Raw genomic sequence first — 25,177 nt, 5'->3', positions numbered from 1 at the left:
ATATTCAAAATCATGAAATTCTATCAAAATCATGCGTAAGGATCCTATAGGCATATATCTTGTATATGAATATGGATATCTTTTTCTTGCTTTAACTTCCTTGAGCATGTAATCTCACAATAGTGGGACAAATTTGAAAGAGATCTAGCAAGCTTTTTTTGGGTCAGACTTATTGGAGCTAATCTTACTAAAAGCTTCTCTAACTAAAATGGAGTAAATAGCTTAATTTTTTTTCATGATTGTGGAGGATATATGCTATTGAAAATAGGGTTAGACTAGCTACCAAAGGGCCATGACTGAAATAGTGAAGATCTTTGCAAAGAACCCTCTAAACCATGTTTGGCACGAGCTTCACCAACAACTGAGGGACAAGGACAAGGATTTTGATTTGCTACATGCTTTTATGGAATTTTTTGAGTGAGAAGAGCTAGATTGAACTGATACTTGATGAACAAGAGAAGATTGAATTGATCTTGAAGCCTCTTTCAAGAAACCAACCACTGAAAATTGGAAGATGGGTGTTTGGATCGTAAAGGTCACTTAACTAATTGGACTACTCTTGGTCCATCATTGCATGTCTTTGAACCCAATGCTATAGGTACTAAAGGAGGCTTCTATTGTTGTGATAAGGAAGTACTAGGATTTCTACTTCTTGTGGGGTCTTAAGCTTATCCATCTTGCTATATTTCTTGAAATCTTAATGCCATGGGATGGTTTATATAAAATGAAGTTTGATCAAGTAACATCAAGGGCATCAGACTCCCAAATGGTCAAAATAAAATGGTTTTGAATTTCTTTGTTGATAATACTAATGGTATGGTTAGCAATGATGATAAATCACTAAGATCATTCTAACATTGCATCAAAGAGTTCTTGTATACCTCAGGTTCAGTTTTGTGACCCACTTGAAACATGCATAAAAAGTTTAATGAATCTCCCTAGGATTGGCCAATTAATTAGGGGTAAAGAAGCATTGGGGATAGCTAGATCTTCCACCTCCTAGGTCTTTCTGTGTGGTTCATAGTCTCTTTGAAATAGAGATGGCAATGGTTTGTCATGCTCAAACATATTTTAATGGCCTTTGCTATCTATTTCTTGGCTTGTTGGGGACCTATTGAAACCTCCATTAAGAAATTTGAAAGATCCTTCTTGTTGGGTACAAAGGACAATAATAGAAAATCCCTTAAAGTGGCATGTAGCACTTGCATCCTTCTCAAAGAACAACAAGTCCTTAGCATCCCATTTTTCAAGAAACTTGCCAAGAAATTGGTAGCCAAGCGGATAATTAGGAGCGTCATGCACCCTCAAGAGGACTGGTTAATATTGCTTTGTGATCAAAGAATTGAGACCTTCTCAGTTAAGGGTTGCCCTAAGTGGAAGCACTTATTTGTAATCACTACCATGTTGGTCAACATTCCCATTACTATTAGTAGAGCTACTCCCTCATCAAAACATATGTGGAAAGCTTGGTTCAAGCTCAAACCCTACATCCTTCCCAATCACTCTCCCAAATTCATGCTAATTAGGGCCTCCCTAGACTCTATTTGATGTAGCATATTCAACTTTGGGAAGAACTCTAGGATTTCCGCAAGAAACAATGGCTTGAACCAAGAACCATCAAAAATACCTTCAAGCTCTCATGAACTGAGCTCGAACTTGTCCTCAATAGAATAGCAACATGGCCCCAATGCCTCCACTGATCAACCATTAGACTAAGGGGTAACTTCAATTTAAGAGCTTTGACTTAGGTGGATGGGTATCCTTTATTCCATATTCCTAACATTCTTCCCTCCTCAAACTAACTCACGGCTAAACTTAATGAGAAATGTCACATCAATCGAAACCCTATGTAGTGGTTTTTAAGGTTCTCGAACATTTGGTTTCCCTCCATTCCTATAGAAAAATCCACCCATCTATGGCTAATCATTCATAAGGGTTTTGGGATAGGTGAATGAGTTGTCAAGATTGGCATGGGTGATGTTAAGTGCCCTAGATGCAACTTTGAAATTGATACTCTAACCCATCTCTTTGTTAACTATAGGTTTCAATAGAGAAATTCTAAACTATGTACACACAATCATTAAAACCTTCCATCCTCTCCTTATGAGCAGCTGGAAGGAATGGTTGTTAGGGGAAGCTAATGGACTCCCAACGGAATTATGGACATTCATTCAAGCATACTTTCTATGGGCCATGTGGTTATGAAGAAATGATGTAGTTTTCAAATGTAATTTATCTTTTGATCTTTAGTTTACTAACAATCACTATACTTGGAGATAGATTCAGAGAAGGAATGGTCGGTGAAACAAATGCAGAGAGAGTAGTGGGACATTATTATGGCCATGAAAGATATGGCCGGCAAATCCCAATTTGTCGAAGATCCGGATGTTGCACTTCAACTTATCTCTCATCTTTCATTAAACTAGTCAATCTGATAATAGCTACACATTTATCTAACCTATAATGCCTTGCAATTATTCCTATGGAATACCCGAGCCTTCCACTTGGTCTTATTTTCCCCTTAACTACTCCAAGCAAAGATTGTCCTAGTCAATGTTTAAATTATACCATGGAACTTTTTGCGTGTGAGTCAACAAGTCTCGTCTGAATGTCTCTCTTCACATTTTGGCTAACCTTGAAAGCCAGTTCTTGGGTTTTGTCCCTCCCTTGACGTACGTGTTTTGTTGACACTTAATATATTATTTTAACACTTTCCTTTTTAAAAAAAATTAAAGGAAGAAGCTTAGTATTAGTATTCTCTTCTTGTAGGAATCTAGTGGAGGTCCTTGTGATTACATCATCTTGTAGAAAGAAAAGTTATTGGAGTTCAAAACCACGGTTGATTAGGCGCGAGTGGCAGATACTAGAAATGGCGCTGTGTTGGACGCGCGTTAACCTAACATCTCTCTCTCTCTCCAAAAGGCTGGAGCGCTCCAAGACTAGAGCGCGCTGTGCGTGTAGACTCTCTCTCTCTCTCTCTCTCTCTCTCCCTCTCCCCACTGCCCAAAAGTCCACGAGAGGGTCGAGTGCGCCGATGATCCTTGCCTAATACGGTATGGAAACTTTTCGGTGAGGCCGCGGCGTCGGACGCGGCATGAATAGTCTCATCCTCACATCGATTCTATGTTGCAGTGTCAGTATATAAGTGAGATTCAGTTCAGGCAGCTCGACTACAGGCGATCGCTACCTAGCGTGCTCTTGACACAGAGAGAGAGAGAGAGAGAGAGAGAGAGTGTGTGCGTGTGTGTGTCCCTCCAAAAGATACCATGCAGTATTCAGCTGCTTAGCGTCTGATCCGCTTGCTCGGCTTCGTAGTGGCGATGCTGATGATGATCATGGGTGCAAACACCAGGACGACTACAGTGCAAGCAGTATCTTGCAACGATGTGAGTCCTGGCTCGTGAAAGTATCCGCGTGGATGTTGCAGCAGTGAATTCTCTATTCGACTCGCATCACAATAATTATAATTTGTGTTTCATAGGAATCGCAACTCAGGATGGGTAAGCATACTTCTGTGTGCACTGAATGACATATAATGTCGAGCATGTATATATATTGATGCAGGTGATGAAAGGCCTGGCACCTTGTGCGGGCTTTCTAAGCCAAGGGGGGGCGAACCCAGCATCTGGGTCGGCGGACTGCAAGGGAGTGAAGGCGTTGAATAGCATGGCCAGCAGCCAGCAAGCCCGCCAGCAGATCTGCAGCTGCTTGATTGCGGCCGCTAAGTCCTTCAAGCCCAACTTCCAAGCCCTCTTCCGTCACCGCGCTCCCTGCCGCCTGCGGTGTCGCCTTCCCTTACTCCTTCAGCACCACCCAGAACTGCCGCAAGTAATATCTAAACTATATATAGATCGTGCTTGCTTCCAGCTGTCCTTTACTTTTTAATTCCAGTATTTGATACAGCTCTACTTTTATTTCACGTCGACTTCCATGGCCAGTACTCGATTTTTACCTGCATCGTGCTGCATCTGCATGATCAGTACCAGCCCGACTCACGACAGCTTGTTTTCCCCTGCTTGTGCAGCATACGTTGAATACCTACGACGACAGCTAGTTGCCGGGGCGCAGCTGATGGTCCAGGCAGCCGTCTCCGTCGTCACCAGCGCCTATGCTATATATAAGGCTTCTTTCCCTTCTTTTCTTTCTCAGGTTAACTCAGTTGCGCCCAGGACGTTACGTCCTATAGTTTGTGGCGGGCTTAATTAATGATGCATCCAGGCTGATGATTGTCGACATGTATGATCATCAATCAAGTAATGCACCAGTGGTTCTTCTCTTTGCAATCGCTTGCCCCCAATTTTGAGAGAGGGAGAGAGTCGCAGCGCTCACAAGAACCGAGGTTTAATGCAAAATAAATGGCAAAAAATCGAAACTTGCAAACGGTTTGACACTTCGGATTTTAGAGTTCTTATCCATATCTATGTGCACGCAAAAGATGCATCGGTTTTACGAGTTGCAGTTGTGATCCATGTTGAATGTGGGTTTCATATGAAAAATGTGATTTATTCTAACATAATAGTACACCTTTCGAGTAATATTGCATCTAAGAAAAAACATATTTTCAAGTGTTTAAACAATAATCATCTTAGAAGAAACATTTGAAATATGGTTAGCCAAAGCATGTGCCAACTAAGTGTATATGAAAATAGGCTAACTGTTTTCTTCTGTTTAAAAAACACCATCTCCTCTCCAACTATAACTAAAAAGAAGGCAAACCTTTTCAATCACCATCTTCTCTCTTGATCTATCTCTTTATCGTCAGACAATGCCAAAGCCACATGAGGAGAAGAGAAGAGAGATCTAGATGTGTAGAAAACTTGGAATTAGAGTTGCTTTTAGTGTAGAAATCGCTTTCACAGTGCCTTTTCTTTTAAAGAAAGTAACAACTATCATCGTAACTAAGTATCGTGATCTAAAACATCACTTGGAAGTGATTCAGATCAATGAAGCACAAGTTGAGAACTTCAAGAGCAAGAGACAGTGGGAGGCATTCGTGCACTTGACTTGTTTGAACATTGTATCTCTTACAATCCTCGTAGGCTTTCACACTTTTAATTCAAAGAAGTAGGCTTGGGTATTATTCCAACCTTGGTCTCACAAATGTGACAATTGGATTGGGAACATTGCTACAAGAATATTTGTTTTTTTGGAGACCTTTTAAACACAGATAAAGTGGAAGTAGAAAAAACACAAGCATGTGCAGCACTACCAAAGCCTCTAGACATCATAGTCCTGAGCCTAAGTCGAAACCCAAACTCTGGGAGCTATAAGACTAAATACCTTTTAGGACAGCAATAGCAAAGCCTCTAGATATACTAGTACCAACAATCCAATCTTGACTTTGGGACCTATGGGAGTAAATACCTTTTAGGAGAGATGAACATTGTGTCATCTTCTCACAAAAGCCTTGGGTTAGCATAGTCAATCAATCTATCGTACAAGCTATGGGGAAATCCACAAATTGAGGCTATAGACTCAATCTTACTCTCACTTGCACTTTTAAGATCCACTAATTGTAAGTCTTAAATGACAAGCTAGTCTAGGTTCTAGGTGTGATCATTCTAGTTGATTAACTTTGAACTTTAGTTATCAACTCATTGGTTTAATTATCCCAATAAAATTAAAATACTTATACACGTTTATGAGACAAAGATCTTGAAATATTTGAGTCACACATAAGCAAGATCCCTATTCCATAGAATGGCTATGCATGCAAGGAAATAAAACTAAAAAAATAATCATTCACAATATTGAAGACCAAAGCTTTATTAGGTCTTTTTTTCTTAAAAATAGGTCATTTTCAACTTGCAAATATCATTTTTAATAGAAAAATGAATGTTTTGTTGGGATCAAGCACTATAAGGATATAGGAGAATAGCAATGGCCATTTTCGATGCAAATTAGTGGCGTCGCTATTTGCGTCGCAAATTAGACGAAAAAAAGCGGGTCGAAACCTAAGTGTGGCATTTTATGCAAAAGAGCAAAAGAGGAAATGAAAGAGAAAGCGAACTACATCGTGTGTTTGAGAGGGAGAGGGAGAGAAAGAGAGAAAGAGGGAGAAGGAGAGCTTCTCACCGCCGCCATCGCCGTTTGTGAAGAAGAGGAGGAAGTACACAAAGGGCGAAGAGGAGCTGCCATCGCGAGGAGGAGCCACCGAATCCATCCTCGGGCCTTTGCGGTGAGTGTATTGCTCCCTCTTGGATTGTTTTTGTTTTTTCTCCTTTTCTTTTGTTTGTTTTTGTTAAAAATGATATGCACTGAGAGAGGGAGAGGAAGAGAGAAAAAGAAAGAAAGAACGAGAGAGAGAGGGAATAAACATGCAACATAAAACAGAAAGAGATCCACTGACAGAAAGAGAGGGAGGAAGAGAGGAGAATGAATGAATTGAAAACAAAGAGAGAGTGAGATCTTATTATTTAATTTCTTCTTTTCTTGTTTGTGGTAGTGGTAATGGTAGTGGTAAAGAGACGTTTTGTTAAAGGTGTTCCTTGGGTGTGTTTGACGCTTCAGGAAGGCATGGAAGGCTTGTGTATCCAGGCCTAGTAAAGCAAAAGAGAGATTAGACTTGGAGGTGAACATATGGTTTTATTGACATGCTTTGCGCTACCTCCTCCTACGCTCTACATATAGAGTCGCACACAAAGGAAAAAAGGTGGTGAGGTTCGATGCAATACTACGGGATGGGGAACACTCCGACATAGGGGCATAACATAGACCAAATGGAAAACCATGAAGGCCGTGATGTTCAAGATCTCAAGGCATATCTTAATCAGCGTGTCCTATGTCCTTGCTCTTAATGTAAGCTAGCAATTAGACAAAAACGTTGATTTTCTATAGAACACGTACGACGTCCGGCAAGTTTCAATCAGAGATCATTGATCGGGCAATCTCAGATTTTGAGCAAACGGTAAAAAAAGTGTACAGCAATCATGCATTGTATTCGCAAACTAATTGAATATCATATACAAAAATATTGGATGTGGCCGTAAAATTTATTATAGGGAGGTGACGTCTCATCCCAAGGAGGAGTGTACCCTTTGCGGGCTAGTTAGAAGAGTTTGTGGGCGTGCGACGGATGGAATGCCTGAACCAATCCACCACTTAGAAGGTACTACCCAATCTATATCATCAATATCAGAGGAGACACGCAACCTTCCAGACTTTCCTACAAACTTGGAGCCTGAGATAGAGACAATGATTGATGCATTAATGCCCATGGATGTCAAGACATCTGATCTACTTAGAGAAGAAGCATCCATACCATTATATGATGGGTATCAAGTATCTCACCTAAAGACATTGCTTGCACTCCTAAGTCACCTGAAGGTGGGTATAAATCTTCCATAAGAAGAACTATTGGTTCTACGAGACCTACTAAAGGAGAACTTAGAAGTGTTTGCATGGTTATACAAAGATTTAAAGGAGATTGATCCCACAATATACCAACACCACATCAACCTAGAGCCAAACCTATGTGGCAAAGACAGAGACGTATGAATCCAAAATACTCTGCCCTAGTGAAGGGTGAATTACTAAAGCTCCTTGAAGCTGAGTTTATCTATCCAGTGGCTAATAGTGAATAGGTTTCACCCATTGTGGTAGTACCCAATAATAACAAAAAACTGTGAATATGTCCTATTTTGGATGGATTTCGTAGATACAACCAAGTCCAAATCCAAAGTAGGACCAATCCAAAATAACTTCACAACAGAATGGGGAACCTATGCTTAGAGAGTGATGTTGTTTAGGCTTTGTAACACTCTTGCTACTTTCTAATGAGTGATAATGGTTGCCTTCCAAAACCATCTACATGATTTCATTGAGACATACCTCGATGACTTCTGTGTCTATAGCCTAATCTGTGAGCATTGGAAACACTTAGAGCAGTGTTTTGATAGATGTCGAGACTATGGAATTTCTCTCAACCCTGACAAATGCATCTTTGGTGTCCCATGAGGATTTCTTCTAGGCAACATTATCTTTGTACAAGGGATAGCAACAGATCCTGCTAAGATTGAGAAGATTGTTGCCTTAACAACCCCAACCAACCTTAAACAATAGAGGGGATTCCTTGGCCATGTGGGCTACTATAGAAGATTCATTGCGCACTTTGCGACAAAGGCAACCCCTTTACATAAACTCCTAAGAAAATATGCATATTTCACAAGGACCACTGATTGTGATGAGGCATTCAACACCTTGAAGTAGTGTTTGATTGAAGCACCCATCGTGCATCCTCCTAATTGGATGAAGAAGTTCCATGTGTACATTGATGAATCAATTGAAGGCCTAGGTGTAGTCTTATGCCAAAAGGGACCCTCTAAGTTAGATCAACCTATCTATTATACAAGTCGAAAAGTAACCGACAGAGAGCGGAACTACACAGTGACAGAGCTTGAGTGTGTAGCAATGGTATTTGCATTGGAGAAGTTCTGACATTATCTACTATCGATGCACTTCAAATTCTACACGGACCATAAAGCCATGTCCTTCCTAATGAATAACACCAATGTGAAGGAAAGAATGATGAGATGTTAGCTTTTGTTTCAAGAGTTCGGCTTTGAAGTGGTTACCAAACATGGACGCTCTCATATCCTGGTTGATCATCTCTCACGAATCCCTCAAAGCGATGATGAAGAAAAGCAAGATGATCTAGACCTTCCAAATACTTTCTTGTTTCTCGTCAAAATGGTTACCCCATGGTACACAGACATAGCCAACCTCCTCGCAACCCAACAGTATCCCCCGGACATTTTGAGCCGTGAGAAGAAGAAGCTTCTATTGGAATTAGCCCCGTACACCTTGTCAGGTGGTGCTCTATACAAGAGATGCAAGGACGAAGTCTTGCGAAGATGTGTTATAGAAGAAGAGATTGGTATAGTATTGAAAGCATGCCATGACGAGCCTTGTGGTGGACACTTCGTGGGAGAAGCGACAGCTAGAAAGGCCTTACTTGTAGGATATTGGTGGCTGACTCTCTATAAGGATGCATATGATTACTGCAAACGTTGTGATTCTTGTCAGTGAATGGGAAAGCCTACTGAATCCACAGCCATGCCCTTGCAACGTATTCTTCCCCTAAAGCCATTTGAGAAGTGGGGAATTGATTTCATGGGTCCCACTACCCCACCAACCAAAAGGAAGCAAAATCGATACATCTTGGTTTGTACAAACTATGTCACCAAGTGGTGTGAAGCAGGATGACGGCAACATCATGGCCTTGTTCCTATACGAGAACATCATTATCCATTTTGGCAATCCCCTAGAGCTTTTTAGTGACCAAGGTACTCACTTCCTTAACAAGATCATGGAAGAGTTGATAGAACTGTACAAGATTCGTCATCGTAAATCCACACCTTATTATCCTAGAGCCAATGGCCAAGTCCAAGTTACAAATTGCATCCTTTGCTCAATTCTGACACGGACAATAGCCTCACATTGTCTTGATTGGGATGATCGACCTACAGAGGCCCTCTTGGTATACGGAACCTCCCATAAAACTGCTACTGGACAAACCTCTTTCTAGCCGGTGTATGAAACATAAGCCATCTTTCCTATTGAACTCAAGCTACCCTCTCTATGTGTGGCCATCAGAGAATACTTGGGAGATAATGAGTCCTTGCAATGCCTTCTCTTACACTTGGAGTGTCTCAATGAGACTTGCAAGATGACCCTACAATGCATGGAAGCCATGCAAGCTCGCAGAAAGGCCTAGCATGATAGCTTCATTAAATAGAAGGAGTTGAAGGAAGACGACTTAGTTCTAGCTTATGATTCTTGCTTTGGCAAGTATCCATGCAAGCTTCAACAATGCTGAATGGGTTCTTATAAGGTACTTGCCATCAATTCTAATGGCTTGGATCCAAGTCCAGACAGTCCATGCTTCGGATGATCCCTTCCTTATTAATGGCTATTGTCTCAAGAAGTATTATCCTCCATGGGAGTCCTGACAATCACCATTGATAGCTTTCTCATTCTCATTCCTTGCACGATGGTCGAGACAGCTTTACCTAATGCTTTTGATAACCCTCTTACTGATCTTGATGATGTGGTTTTGTTCTGATAGTCCCTCGTAACCACCTATCCCTCCTTGGCTTCCTTTCTATTCGATACAGAAGAGGTGGCAAGGATGGTTCTGATACATGGTGTTCATGCCATTCTATTCTTCAAATACAATAAGAAAGAAAAAAAAACAAAAAAGAACAAATATATTGATCATGGGAGAAAATGACTTTGGTCCCTGTCATGTTGATCTATTCTTCGAGAATAAGGTGGAGACACCCTTGGGAGTAGGGAAAAATAAAAGAAAATGAAATTATTAAAAAAAACTATTAAGGGAGAAAAGAAAGCAATTCCTTGTCATAACAAGCCTCGTTCCAAGGAAAGGTGGCACACACCCTTGGATGTGAAGCTGGCTGTGGAAAAGGTGGTAACACCCTGTAGTCTAGGATCGCGCCAAACTCTTACAGAAGAAGTTTTGGAGCCCCTTTCCTTGGTGCACTGAATCCTGTAGCCTCATCACTGCTTCTGATTTATACAACAGAGGAAGTATCCAACATGCAATCCAAGCACCGAACTTGTTGGCTACCTCCCTAGGTATGCCTCTTTATCAACCAATGCACGTTAACAACATGAACCAGACAAAGCTGATCTTCATCGACAACCCTAGAGCATTGTGAGCTTTCATCCTAACCGGATGGGGATGTGAGTTTGGGCTACCCTTTGTATTCATCAACAGTGTGAGCTAGAGGGTGGGGTGAGTGACTAATCCTTGCCCTTTATATCCAATTAAGAGGTGAGATGTGTGAATGGAGCGTTGCACGTACGGGATGGCCTCTCAATGCACAAAGCACAAGCTTATTCCTATGCACGGCACTTTAAGGCTCCCTGGAATTCCTTCGTGCATTGTATGCTGGCACTTGGCGGGATACACAATTGCACCATCAATTGCGCACAAGGCATATACCCTTTGCACAAGTGATAGTGAGGATTACATCAAGGGGTTTCAGGAATGTGGGATGCCTTCCTATATCTATCAACAAAACGTGAGACAGAGGGGGGGTTGAGCATGACTGATGTTTCCTCAAACAATTATTGAGAGGTGCGGATTGAGGGACATTACGACACTTGGAGCCAGGTACGTTCTTGTTTCCCTATACACATATGGGGATGGGTCCCTACCATCACCACAGGGACAAGTCACCCTATTCTATACACTACATGACAGGGCTTCCTAGCCTTTCTGCTTGCACTTATGCCTGACGGGGTGGGGTTGAACTAATGCACTATCAACTGTGCACATGAGTATATTCCTTGTGAATCCTCTTCCTTGTTTATTTCTAAACTAGGTGTGAAACTGGGTTTCCATCATTTTTCAATCAAGTGATGTTTGTTGTGGGGAGAATGATTGTTCTTTCATTCCATTTGAGTTATTGTGAGCTGAGTGTAATATCCTTTTCCATCAGCGATTTCTCACGATTCCCTGAACAAAGTTTCCTCCCTAGGTGCTACTATGTGGTTCCGCCGGCCACACTGGACGTGTGTTGTGAAGAGACTTTGGTACCTCATGCAGCCAATTGTGACACATCACGCAACATCAACAATCAACTTCAAATCTCGACAACCTGGGCCAAGTTTTTCTAACCCTAGACCTTCTGTTTTTCTGTGACAGTCCTATTTTAAGTTTGGGGATGTCCGTGGTTATGGTCTAAAGTTCGTTCTTAGGTCCTTGTTGCTCAATTCACCCTTCTTAGTAAGGTCTTAAGTGTGGGGACATGTCCTTGCATATCTACGTTGTATATCCTTCTGCATCTACCATGATCTGCTCATGCATGTCTACTATGTCTTGATTTTACTCTGATGCATGTCTACCATGGCCATTCCTTTTCCATTTACCTTTATCCCTTGTTTTTATGTTTCTCCATGTGCACGCATCCTCTATTCACTAGAACCCCCATCCAACTTATAGCCATGTTCATCCCTTCACCCCCCCCTAACTGTCAAGAATCGCGTGATGGGGGGACTTGCTCAAGATGCTGCGCCGAACACACACAGAATGCACAAGGAGAAGCTCACTCAAGAGACAAGAAGAGAGATGGAGACCAAAACGTTTTCTTGCTGGTTTCTTCTTCTTATTCCACACTCTTTTCAATGTACACAAAGTATAGATAAGATACAACATAAAGGAAAGTGGCCTATTAAGTCAAACAATGCATAACCGACTACACTAGTTGACTGGCGCTATAACTATGCCAGTTGTAAATAGGTGTAACAACCTGAATATAATAAGTAATGAGTCAGTGGCCATGTGAGAGTCATAATGACCACTGACGTGCTAAGTGTAGACATGTGGACCCATCTAACCAGGCAGTCCATCATCAATGTCCGCATGTGTTGAGCTTGTCATCTCAACACTCCCCCTCAAGCTCAACTGTATCTCTGCAACTCCAAGTAAGCTTCCAAACTTTTGAAGCTTCTCTTTACCCAATGCCTTCGTGAAGATGTCAGCTATTTGATCCTGTGCGCTGACATACACTAAGTCAATCTCACGTGCTAGTACCTTCTCTCTCACAAAGTGGTAGTGTACCTCAATATGTTTTGTCCTGGCATGGAACACAAGGTTCCTAGCCAAGTGTATACTGCTCATGTTGTCACAATAAATGACAACTGGACCTTCCACTTGCACATCCAAATCAGCCATTAACTTTTGTAGCCATACTACCTCACATGCTGCAACAGCAGCACCTCTATACTCAGCCTCTGTACTCGACAAAGCAACTGTAGATTACTTTTTGCTACTCCAAGCAACTGCTGTACTACCAAGAGAGAACATGTATCCGCTGGTAGATCTTCTATCAGACATACTACCATCCCAATCTGCATTTGTGTATCTAAACACCTGTACATCTGTACATGTCTCATAGAAAAGTCCATAATGTAATGTGGACTTCACATATCTCAAAATGTGTCTAACTGCATCCAAATGTGGCTTTCTAGGTACTTGCATAAACTGACTCACAAGACCAACAACTTAGCTCAAGTCTAGCCTTGTAATGGTCATGTAGATCAAACTCCCCACTATCCTCCTGAACATAGTAGGGTCTTCTATCTCATCCCCAACATCAACACTCAACTTTACATTCTGCTCCACTGAAAGTGGTTTGCATGCTGTCATACCATACTTGGACAACATATCCAAGCCATACTATCTTTGGGACAGTCATATACCATCATCACATCTGATCACCTCAATGCCAAGGAAGTACCTTAGCTCACCTAAATCCTTCATCTCAAACTTCTTCTTTAAAAAATCCTTGACTTCAGCAATCTCACTATCACTATCACCTGTAATAATCAAGTCATCCACATAGATGACTATGATGACCAAACCTGCATCTCTCTTTCTCACATAAAGTGAGTGATCAGCATCAGAAACATAAAAGCCAATATTGACAAGATACTCTCTGATCTTGTTAGACCATGCTCTAGGTGCTTGCTTGAGCCCATAGAGCGCCTTCTTCAACCTGCACACATATGTGGGATGCTCTAAATCTTCATAACCTACTAGTTGATCCATATACACTTCTTCCTGCAAATCACCATGCAAGAAGGCATTCTTCACATCCATTTGCTGCAACCTCCAACCTTTGGCTGCTGCCAAAGAAATCACACATCTGACAGTTGCCATCCTAGCAACTACCTTTTTAGTTCACTGCAGCAGTGTGCCCTTAGCATATTCTCAATGACTTGGTTGACTCGCTCCATTTGACCATCGGTTTGGGGATGGTAAGCTGTACTAAAATAGAGTTGATTCCCAATGGCTTCAAAGATAGCTTTCCAAAAGTGTGATGTGAAGAGAGAATCACAATCACTAATGATTCTTCTAGGCAACCCATGTAGCTTGAATATCTCCTTGATAAATAACCTTGCAATGTCTGAGCCTTTATAGTTTGTCTTAATAGGAATAAGATGTGCAACCTTGGTGAGCATATCCACCACAACCATAATGAAGTTGTATCCTCCCTGAACTTGGGGTAGGCCAACAACAAAGTCCATACTGATGAATTCCCATTTCATTTGGGGAATGTCAAGTGGTTGCAACTTTCCTGGCATTTTGACATGTTCAGCCTTAATATGTTGACAAGACAAACACTCAGTGACATATTTGAGAACGTCACCTTTAAGCCTCTCCCAATAGTAGCTCTTCCTAATTGCATTGAGGGTCTTGGCATAGCCAGGACCTACTAATAGAACCATCTGCATTGTGTTTAATCTTATAAACCCACTTACATCTAATAGCTTTCATGCCCTTCGGCAATGATACTAGATCCCAAGTCTTATTGGCCTCTAATGCAGCCATCTCCTCATCCATTGCTGCATCCCAATGAGCATGACCAACAGCCTCCTCAAAACATGTGGGCTCAACATCGTCAACTAGTTTCACCATATAAGCATAATGATGAGCTGTATAACTTTCAAAACCAAATCTTTTAACAGGGTATCTGACCCTGCTAGATCTCTGTACCACCGAATCACTCAATGGAGCCTTTACATTACTATGAGCTCTCTGTACACCTGGTGTCTTGACAGAAGGAATGCCAAGCTCATCATCCAAGCTCTCTGAGCCACTGGAGTCTCCATCAAGAACTGCATCAATTCCATCTGACACTCTATTCTTTCCTTTGTCTTTACCTGTATTGCTACTAGATGCACCTGAAGATGTAGAGGTACTCCTTAGTCTCCCAGATCAAGGACTACCAGATGATGTATCTGGTCCACTAAGAGTCCGTGATTCTTGCTTTTCAGCCTACACATGAGTGTCATGATCATCATCATCATCCAATGCATCACCACTAGATGCATACCAACTGCTCATTTCATCAAAGATGACATCCCTGCTCACTCTGAACTTACATGTGACAGGGTTATAACAGCGATACTGCGGGAGCTTTCACTCAACCGCCAAGACCCACGGACCGCTTATTGTTTCAAGCGTTCCAAGCCGAGCACTAATGGCTACCTCTCACATAGCCGATGCGCCATCCATATCTACGGGTGTAGTGAGCTTACCTCCATGCCGTTCGAGTTACCTCCTCTCCCGCGCACTCCGATAGCTCCACGATCCAAGTGCAAGCTTCAAGCAAGCTCCATCCTCAAGCTCCACGCTCCAAGCTCCATTGCCGCGAGCAAGACAAGAGAAGAGAAGAGAAGAGAAGAAGAGAGGAAAAGATGGAGAGCTTCTCCTCCTCGGTCCCTCACCCTCACACACTCACTCCCTCACACTCTCACACTCCCTCTCTCAAGCACAAGCTCAAGCAAGCAAGAAGAAGGAGAAGAAGAAGAAGAGGAGAGCCACTTTTGGCCACACACAAGAATGAGCTTCTCATTCACTTTTCAACTTTATATACAAAACCCTAAATCCCTTTTGGGCGGTCATCCCCTTTTCCCCTTTTTACATGGCCGGCCATAGCCTAGGCCCTTTTTCCCATTGTCCTTCTATCTTCCTAGCTTCTTGTCCACCGCCCGTCTACATTTACAAATTGCCCGGGTGAGAGCCCGACGCTCTTTTACAAGATTTCAGGGTGCGCCTTTTTATTTTAAAATGCGCCTTTCCCCTTTTGCCTTTGCCTTGGACTTTTAAGGTTGCCCTTGCGCTTTTGGCCTTTTCTCATTTTCTTTCTTCAGTCGGGCTACCTTTTTTCCGCCTTTGCCCTACGTCTTTTCCACTTCCTTTTGCTTTCTTCGTGTTGGGGTTAACATTGCCCCCCTCCTAGACCAGTGCCAGTCCCATGGCACTCACCCCCCGTCGTAGGTAGCAGGCTGTAGCATGCACCGAGGACGTGGGTGACAAGGACGCCTATGGTTTCCATGGAGGAGTGTTGGTGGTGGTGTGGCAGAAGGTCCTGGGGGCCTGTTGGTGGCCAAGGTGGCTGGTGGAAGGTTGTTGGAGTTGGTGGTAGGGCTATGTTGTGTTGGGGATTGCATTGATGGCCAGCACAAGTGTTGGTTTGTTGGGGATTCTGCACATGACGATTCTTTGCGGGCTTGTCGGATGGTAATGAACAAGAATTCAAAGTTGAGTGTTGATGAAGAGCGAACAACACCTTATACCTGCAATTGGAAAACCTCGCATGTGGTCTCTCCTTAAGGGGTAGTGCTAGGCTTCTCATCGTGCACAAGACATATTTTGATTAGTTTGGGAGATAGGTCGACGAACTCTAAGCAAGCCTAGAGTATTGTCCTGCACTTGAGGACCCAAACTGTGGATATACCTCGGTGCAGATATTATGTGAGTGCTCGTGCATACTTAGATATTACATAGTTAGAAGACCGTGGGCTAGTTTCTCATAACAATGCGTGGATGAAGCAAAGTTGTCCATGTGGAGAAGGAGTACACGTGAAGGTATATGAGACATCCTTTGCATTGTGACTGCACGATGTAGCATAATTGAATACAAGGACACCGCACTTTCAGTAGCTGGAAACTATTGGACTTGCTTGATGACTACGGTGTACTTTTCATGGCCAATCGTGCGGTGCTTATCACCACCGATTGCAATGGTACTAAGGCAGAGTGCAAAAGAAAATTGTGCAAGTGGGTCAGGGTGACAGGTCTAACCCTAGGCGAGACAAGCTCCCCAGGTATGTCCTGCCCTTGATGTGCCCTGAACAATTGTGGGTGATTGTAAGGGGCTAGGGGACTAGGGACGAAGCCGGTCGACCAAGGTCACCAGACGTACCTAATTTGAGGACCCCTAGGTGCTGTGCTGTGATCGTGGGTGCTTCTTATCTTTCCATTTATTTCTTTTTCTTTTCTTTTCTTCTTTTCTTTTTTTTTCTTTTTTTTTTTGATTTGCTTGAGTACAACCATTACAATATGTTGAGGCTATCAGTCTTTCAATGGGTTGGAAAATGTCAAGCTTCGAAGGCTCAGAAAATGGATAGTACAATGATGATTGTGCCCTAGCCTCGTTGTTAGAGAAGCAGTTGGCGAAAGGGGGAGATACACTTGAGATATTGCAACCCTCCTTGCGGCACATGCGATGTGGGTACAATTGAGGTAACGACTGCCGTGAGCCAACTATAGAGCTTGACCTAGAAAGGGGGCGTGGCCCAGGAATGTGTTTTGGGCCATGCAATGTGGGCGGTTGGCAAGGGTGATTCGTGATTCCGACAGGGTGGCTTTGCCCGGCTCCTTGGGGGGTCGATGGTCTTGCGGTAATCGAGCATTGAACACTTTTGCCCAAAGATCTGTCCCATCCTGTATCCACTCGTCGCTTCATGAGAGTACAAGCATGGCATATGCCGCAACTATAATAAGCCAGTGCAATGCAAGGAGACATCACTGATCTGAATTCTATGGTGTTCACTTAGACATTTATCACCTGCGCTTGATTAGCTTTTTCTTTTGCTAAAGGCATAAAATATATTAAATGCAGATATGAAAAGTTCTTACAAGTCGGGAACATGTCAACACTTAACAAGTCGGGAACACTTAACCATTTAAAAACAAAAAGTTATGGCCAGTTATCATTTGATAAGCCCTTTATGCATCATGGGCTACTCGATTTGTACGAGGCGGGGCGAGTCTGGGTGGCCGGGTGATTGGGGCTCTACTGGTGTGGGGCTCCCGTGGGGGTGAGCAGGGAACATGTCGGCCGGGACATGAATGGTGTAATCCCAGCCCACTACCGTCTCCAGAATGTCTTTAAATAATTCATTAAATTCTTCTCTTTCCCGAGCTTCCCTCTCTGCCTTTGAGCATCTGGGGCCCGAGCGGGAACTGGGAGTTCGTGCCACTAGTACTGCCACCTGTTGCGCGTTTCGAGTCTCGACTTTCTTAACTCGATGATTCTTCGGCCTTCGCCCTGGGCAGTGTCGCTTAGGGCCTCGCTTCTTGGCATACCTCTTGATGGTGGGCACATAGCGCTCCAGTGGAGGGGCGTGTGCCACATGCTCCCGCCTTCTGCGAAGAGCGTCTTTGTATGCTAGATCTCCATGATTCTCCATGCGTTCCACTGCAAAAGGAAACCTGCAAGACACAATCCAAGGGTTAGACCTTGATACAGGATACAATTGTTTGCATGGAAGGGATTTTAGTGTGGTTTATGAAGCGCATATGACAAGAAGGGGAGAGGTGAGGCATGCGGTGTTTGTTGTAGAGGAATGGCCCCCATGCTGATGTTCACGTGGCCTCCAGTCATTAGCGGATATTAGTTTATGCTAAGTCGCGTGGACTGGTTGTCGTGGAGTGGGACAGGGCACATCCTCGAAAGAATAGACCAAAAAGGGAAGCAGGTGTATTGGAAAGGACTACACTCTGCCTACACCATCAGAGTTGTTGGTCAAGGCTTCCTATGGCGGCAATGTGGGTTGCATGCTCTCACCTGGAGGTGGGGCTGGTCACACACTTTTAAATGCGTGATGAGAGGAGGACTTGAGGAGCTTAGTTTATCTGACCCCACTCTTCTCCCTGCACCTGACTATCATTGCTTGTGTGTGTTGACGTTGTTTATACACGGTGACACAAAAAGCAGTGTCTATTTATATACATATTTATGAATCCATGTCACTTCACGAGGATAAGAACCAAGTGTAGAACTCGGGGTTGTACCGGAGCGTGGCACACGCATCTAGTATTCATAGCAGCTTACTTAATACCGATAGATATTTTGCCACATCGAGTAGCATGGAACCTTGTCCGAGTCTACTGGCTATATGTAACTCCTCCTCAGTGAGAACCTTATCAAACAGAGCGTTCTCTTGGCTAGTTCCAGCTAAGTCCATACCCCGAATGGCAGTCAGCACTCGAAGGGAAGTTGGTGCCACGTAGGTTGGGTCTCTTTGAGACCGCCACTTGGCCAATCGCTCCTCTAAGACTGTCATGATTTGAGCCCCTAGTTCGGCCATTACAACGCGGCTTTCGCACCAACGCTGCTCAAATTGACTCTGGTCTGCTAACAGTCGCTTTAGTTGCTCTATGTCTACGAGATTCGGTCGGCAGAGCATTTCATTGAACGTGACGGTTAAGCGTAGTTCGTCAGCCTCCTCGTCAGGGATGAGCTGCATGCGTTCATGCAGGAGCCTGTCGTAGTGCCCGTTAAGTTGTTCTTGTTCTTCCCATGTTAGAGGAAAGGTCAAGTAATCTCCGAGCTGCTCTTTGGGGATTGTGCCCATGTCCGCAAGGACGTAGACACGTGCGACCACTTTGAGCTTAGCATCCAACTCAATTAAGCATTCTGTGACACTTCTATGTTCAATGAGGGCTTTCTCGGTTGCTATCTCATGCAAAGTTCTAAGAGTTTCCTTAGGCTTTAGCATGGCTGGGGGCTCAGGCCTAGATGAGCAAGACTGGTCAACGCTAGTTTTTCTTATGCTCTTGGGGTTCTCACGTTTCTCCTGAGGTTTTGCTGCTCTTTTGTCATGGTTCTTCTCAGATGTGACTGGTATAGGTTTGTCACCTTGTTGTGACGACGTTGTATCCACTCTTGATTGGTCAATGTGAGTTCCATTGTCAGTGGATAGAGTGTTGCAAGCAACTGTTGATGGCAACGGTTGCTTTGGCTTTTCAGAACACACGGATGTGTCTGAGGTTTCACCGCTATTAGGAGAGGCATCAGTGGGTTCATTGATGGATGGACTCGATGCTTTATTCATCAGCTCTCCAACGCCCTTCGTCTCAATGTTCTTGGGGTCCACAACCACCTGCAACTGTTGTTGTTTTCTCTGCTTTCTCCTCTTTTTCTTGGTCAGTGAAGGTGCCCCTCGCAACGACTCAGGACCTTGGACTAGATCAACCGTTGATGTGCTTGGTTGGGCCTCAGCCTTCTCTTTCTCTAGTGTGTCCTTACGGGACATGGCCGTGGACTACTGAATAGCCTTGCTAGGTTGCGAGAGCCCAATTACCTCCTGTTTCAGAGGGTCTAGCTCTTTTGCCAGCTCCCTTGAGTTTAACTCCTCCAGCCTAGGCTTTAGGCCCTTTGAAAGTGCTGGAGTTTTCGAGGAAGTTGGTTGCGACACCTCTTCCATAGGTGAACTTCTAAGGACACGTTCCACATAGGGTATTGTCACGGCCAAGGGCTATGACTGCTGTGATCCCTGATTGGAAGTAGTAGCAGCTAGTTTAGTAGGCTCGCTACCCTTGGTGGATTGCGGTGTCAAGTCCCTAGGGCGATCAGAAGTGGTCATGTCTTTTGTTGGCCTTTGAGCACTCATCTGTGTAGATCGAGCATGAGTTGATTTAGTCACATTAGGTTGCTCATGCATATCCTTGGGTCGAGAGCTACAGATGGCGTCATGTCCCACCTCTTGGACATTTGGAAACTTAGATGGAGATAGAGATTGGAATTGAGTCGTTTCCCTTGACAACCGCTGTTGTGCTTCCTGTGTCCTTTTGGAAAAAGAGGATGTAGGAGATCTAGGACTCTTAGGTGGACTTGGCACTGGCTGAATGATTTGCTCGAGGCTTTTAGACGATTGTGCCATTTTCTTTGTTGAGCGATCAGCCTTGCCTTGAGCAATGTTGTGCCTATGATGCTTGCTCTCCCCTTGGGAAAGCAAAGGCTCCTTGGGCACCAATGATTTTTGTGCACGCTCAATGGCTGCATCTGATGTCCGCTTGTCAAGCACACTAGGCTGAGGATCTACTTTTTGATATGCCATGTTTGGTTTCTTGATTTCAGTAGTGAGGGGCTCAATCACTCCAATATTTTTGGTTCGAAACTTGGCCTTTCGTTTAGTTTTCCTCCTACGCCTCTTTGCTTTGGACATAATTTGGGCTTCCGATAGAGGTGGCCTAGTAGGGAGTTTGGGCACCCAAATCCAATGATTGCCTGCATAATACCCTTGAGCATGAAGCAACGCCTTGGATATCCATCGTGGCGTTGTCCTAGCTCTCCATCGATGCTTGCGTCTATAAGGCTTGGGCTTCTTTTGGGGTCTTCTACGATATTTGTAAGTCCAAAGTCTGTCCTTGGCATTGTCTCTTGACCTTCTTGGTTCAGGCATGGCCTCACTCACTGGCTCTCATTGTTCGACCTGTGCTTGTATTAACTCTTCCAACAAGTCCTTGCTCTCGTTAATGGGCTTGACTGTTACGTCAGCACCTTCCTTGCCTTCCCCTCGAGGTTTGCTGAGGTCACCCTTCCTAAAGGTCGTGACTATCCTCACACCCGGTAGTGTCAAGTGTATCCTCTGAGCTACGTAGTCAGCCTCACACTTGGTAGCCTTTTTGAAGGGCCTTCCTAGGAGGATTTCCTTTCCACCATTCTCGCAATTGGGAGGAACATAGAACAGGAGTGGCAAGCTTTCTGTTTCAATTGTTACAAGGATTCTGCACTTCCCTAGAAGTGCTTGTGGGTGTTCCCCGTAAGGATTAAGAGTTGCATCAGTCGGTGTGAGCTCTAGTTGGCCTAGTAGGGTCCATGATTCATAGGTTAAGATATTAAAATCTGCTCCTTCATCAATTAGAGCATCAATAGTATGCTCTCTTTTCGCAGTGAGTTTGACCCTAAGATAAGCAGGTGGTACTATGTCTCCTTCTTCCGGGTCTTGGCCTGTAAATTTAAGCCTTCTGACAGATGCTCTTGAGTTCTCGACTCCATTACCAGATGTGGATTCTCCACTGCTGTCTTGGATCGTCAGTGTAGTGCTATTCAAGGTACATCTCTCCTCAAGAATGTCATGTCTAGTCATCTTCGCATTTGTAGCTTGCTGAAGTTGCATTTTGCTCTGACTCGACATGGTTTGAACACAATGTCTTTGTGTTCTCATGGTGTGGCCTTTTTGCCCTTGATGGCTAGATTGGCCCATTGATGTTCTAGGGTCTCTGTTTCTCTCTGTTCGGGTATGGACTTTTGGTTGCTCTATTGCAAGTGAGACTCCATGCTGGTGTAGAGCCATTACTTCACCAGGGTCCAATTTGGAAGACCTGTCACGGCGCGCGTTTTCTCTCCAATCTACTCGAGGGAGGTGCGGAGGGGGCAGAGCCCCCTTTGCGAGGGTCCGGGGGGGCAGTCCCCCCGGCCCGTAGGGCCGTTACGGTAAAATCCATACACAATTTGGAGGACCGTTTATAGCCAAATTTTGAACTACTTGCTCTAAGTTTCAGCCTAGTGATCGATCTGTGATGTGCCTTTAGCTCTACGTGGTCCTGGGTCAACTTTGGGATTTAGATGCGTCAAAATTTGTGTTCAAGATACCTGTCCGATTTTGACAGTTTTTGGTCCGATTCTAAGATGTCCGATTTTCAGGAGTCCGATTATCAGAATCGGACGTCCGATTTTGGGTTGGTCCGATCGGCCTAGTGGTCCGATTTTGGTCATGTCCAATTCTGGGAGTCGGATCAAAAAGTGGTCTGATTTTCAAAGTGGTCCGATTCTGAGAATCGGATCGGACAGGGTGGTCCGATTTTGAGCTGGTCCGATTCTGGGACTCGGATGGCCTGGTCCGATTCTGAGTGGTCCGATTATGGATTGGTCCGAGTGTCCGAGTGTTCGAGTCGGACAGGTTGGTCTGAGCGTCCGATTCTCAAAATCGGACGGGTTGGTCCGAGTGGTCCGAGTCTGAGTGGTCCGAGTGTCCAAGTCGGATGGGTTGGTCCGAATCTGAGTGGTCCGAGTGCCACGTGGCACGTCCGATCGGGCTAGTTCGATTCTGGGAATCGGACCAGACTGGTCCGACTCACTCTCAGTCGGGCGGTCCGATTCTGAAAGTCGGACAGTCCGACTCCAGAACTCGGGTGGTCCGATTCTAGGAATCGGACCACTGCGAGTTGGTCTGACTGCATCGGCGGCGGGTGCGATTCCCGCGCGTTTGACCCCTCCTTATTGTCTGCTGCACACAATCACCACAGACTTCCTAGATCTGATTAGAGCACTTATTGGGAAGCACCAGACTCACCTGGAGCAGCACGAATCGCTGTCGCCTAGAAATCGGGGTAGCACTTTCTCGTCCTATGAACCAGAAGCTCTCTCTCTCTCTCTCTCACACAAGGCCAACCAAGGAAATGAGGTCTGTCCTGGCCTCCCAGGCCTCTTAAGGTCCTTTCCCAGCGCTGCAGAACCTTATATCTAGTTCCCTGTCCATGTCTCACCCAGAAACTTGAATCTGGTCCCCTGTTTCCCTGTTTTAGCCTGTTATACAGCAACAGAAAACCCTACTGTTTGCTTGTTTTTCTTTGTTTTTTTTTTCTATCCTAAACGCATCCAAATCACAAAATAAATACCTATACTACTCCATTCCACAACATAAATCTCAAGAAATCAAAAAACCTACTTTCCAAGGAGATCGAATACCCTCTTCAACCCCCTCGCTTCCTACCTATTTACCTCAAGCACCAGTTCAGGGAAAACCCTACTCCAATGCTCAATTCAAAGCACGCAAGCACTCAGGGCTTGAATCCGTTGGTCCCGGCAATGGAACCAAAATGCGGGAGCTTTCACTCAACCGCCAAGACCCACGGACCACTTATTGTTTCAAGCGTTCCAAGCCGAGCACTAATGGCTACCTCTCACATAGCCCACGCGCCATCCATATCTACGGGTGTAGTGAGCTTACCTCCATGCCGTTCGAGTTACCTCCTCTCCCGCTCACTCCGGTAGCTCCACGATCCAAGTGCAAGCTTCAAGCAAGCTCCATCCTCAAGCTCCACGCTCCAAGCTCCATTGCCGCGAGCAAGACAAGAGAAGAGAAGAGAAGAGAAGAAGAGAGGAGAAGATGGAGAGATTCTCCTCCTCGGTCCCTCACCCTCACACACTAACTCCCTCACACTCTCACACTCCCTCTCTCAAGCACAAGCTCAAGCAAGCAAGAAGAAGGAGAAGAAGAAGAAAAGGAGAGCCACTTTTGGCCACACACAAGAATGAGCTTCTCATTCACTTTTCAACTTTATATACAAAACCCTAAATCCCTTTTGGGCGGTCATCCCCTTTTCCCCTTTTTACATGGCCGGCCATAGCCTAGGCCCTTTTTCCCATTGTCCTTCTATCTTCCTAGCTTCTTGTCCACCGCCCGTCTACATTTACAAATTGCACGGGTGAGAGCCCGGCGCTCTTTTACAAGATTTCAGGGTGCACCTTTTTATTTTAAAATGCACCTTTCCCCTTTTGCCTTTGCCTTGGACTTTTAAGGTTGCCCTTGCGCTTTTGGCCTTTTCTCCTTTTCTTTCTTCAGTCGGGCTACCTTTTTTCCACCTTTGCCCTGCGTCTTTTCCACTTCCTTTTGCTTTCTTCGTGTTGGGGTTAACAGATACCCTTTCTGCTCTAAAGAGTATCCAATAAAAACACATTTTTCTGCCTTTGGATCAAGCTTCTTCCATAGCTCATCTGGCACATGAACATATTGGCAACACAACCAAATACCTTCAAGTGTGATACATCAGGCTTCTTGCCAGTAAAGCATTCTTCAGGAGTCATCCCATGAACTGTAGCTGTGGGAGTTCTGTTCATAATATAAACAGCAGTATGAACAACCTCAGACAAAAAATACTTAAGCATATTCTTTTTAGCCATCAAGGCGCGTGCAACTTTTGCAATATGCCTGTTTTTCCTTTTTGCAACCCCATTTTGCTGTGGGGTATATCTGCATGTGAACTTCTCTTTATCCCATGAGACCTCAAAAAATCATTGATTTCATTTAAGAGGTAATCTCCCCCTCCATCTGACCTCAAGCACTTTACTTTCAAGCATGTTTTTCTTTCAATTGCAGCCTTGAAAGTTCTAAAGTGCTCAAACGCTTCACTCTTTTCCTTCATAAAATATACCCACAGCTTTGTAGAACAATCATCAATGAATCTGACAAATTATGAACTGCCTCCAAGAGATACATTTTGTGTAGGCCCCCAAATGTCTGTATGCACAACATCAAGGATATTTCTGCTTGCATCTCTGTCATGTGAAAAGGGTTGTGTTACTTGCTTACCAAACTGACATGCTTCGTATACCTTATGAAATTCTGCAACTCTAAATGTAGGCAAAGCTGTAAGCAACCCTTTGGACTGCATTAATTTCAGCCTTTGTACATTTGCATGTCCAATGCGTTTGTGCCAAATTTCAATATTTGCAACAACACCTTTTCCTTTAGCATACATAGCAGCATTCATAGTAGGAATTCCAGCATCCAGAGTAAACATACGTCCAACTCTACTTCCCTTTGCTACCAACCTGCACTTGTCATTGAA

At 44.1% G+C, this 25,177-nt stretch overlaps 1 protein-coding gene and 1 pseudogene across 1 annotated transcript; one reads left to right on the top strand and one right to left on the bottom strand.

Annotated features, from left to right (window-relative positions):
- The first annotated feature begins 3,260 nt into the window (after window positions 1-3,260).
- On the top strand, window positions 3,261-4,160 carry LOC148032454 (non-specific lipid-transfer protein 4-like). Its single transcript, XM_087684095.1, has 3 exons — window positions 3,261-3,386; window positions 3,565-3,828; window positions 4,025-4,160. Exons 1-3 carry the CDS (start codon window positions 3,321-3,323, stop codon window positions 4,052-4,054), a joined length of 360 nt encoding a protein of 119 aa, XP_087540221.1. The 5' UTR covers window positions 3,261-3,320; the 3' UTR covers window positions 4,055-4,160.
- Window positions 4,161-5,094: 934 nt separating this feature from the next.
- LOC148032453 (polyamine oxidase 1-like) overlaps window positions 5,095-25,177 on the bottom strand; it is a 33,531-nt pseudogene continuing 13,448 nt past the window's right edge.

The sequence above is a fragment of the Lygodium microphyllum genome, chromosome 8 (assembly GCF_053477565.2).
Source record: "Lygodium microphyllum isolate KBCC chromosome 8, Lygodium_microphyllum_v1.1.10, whole genome shotgun sequence".
NCBI lineage: Eukaryota > Viridiplantae > Streptophyta > Polypodiopsida > Schizaeales > Lygodiaceae > Lygodium > Lygodium microphyllum.
The sequence above is the reverse complement of the archived record's forward strand: the minus strand, read 5'-3'. Positions and strand labels throughout refer to the sequence as shown.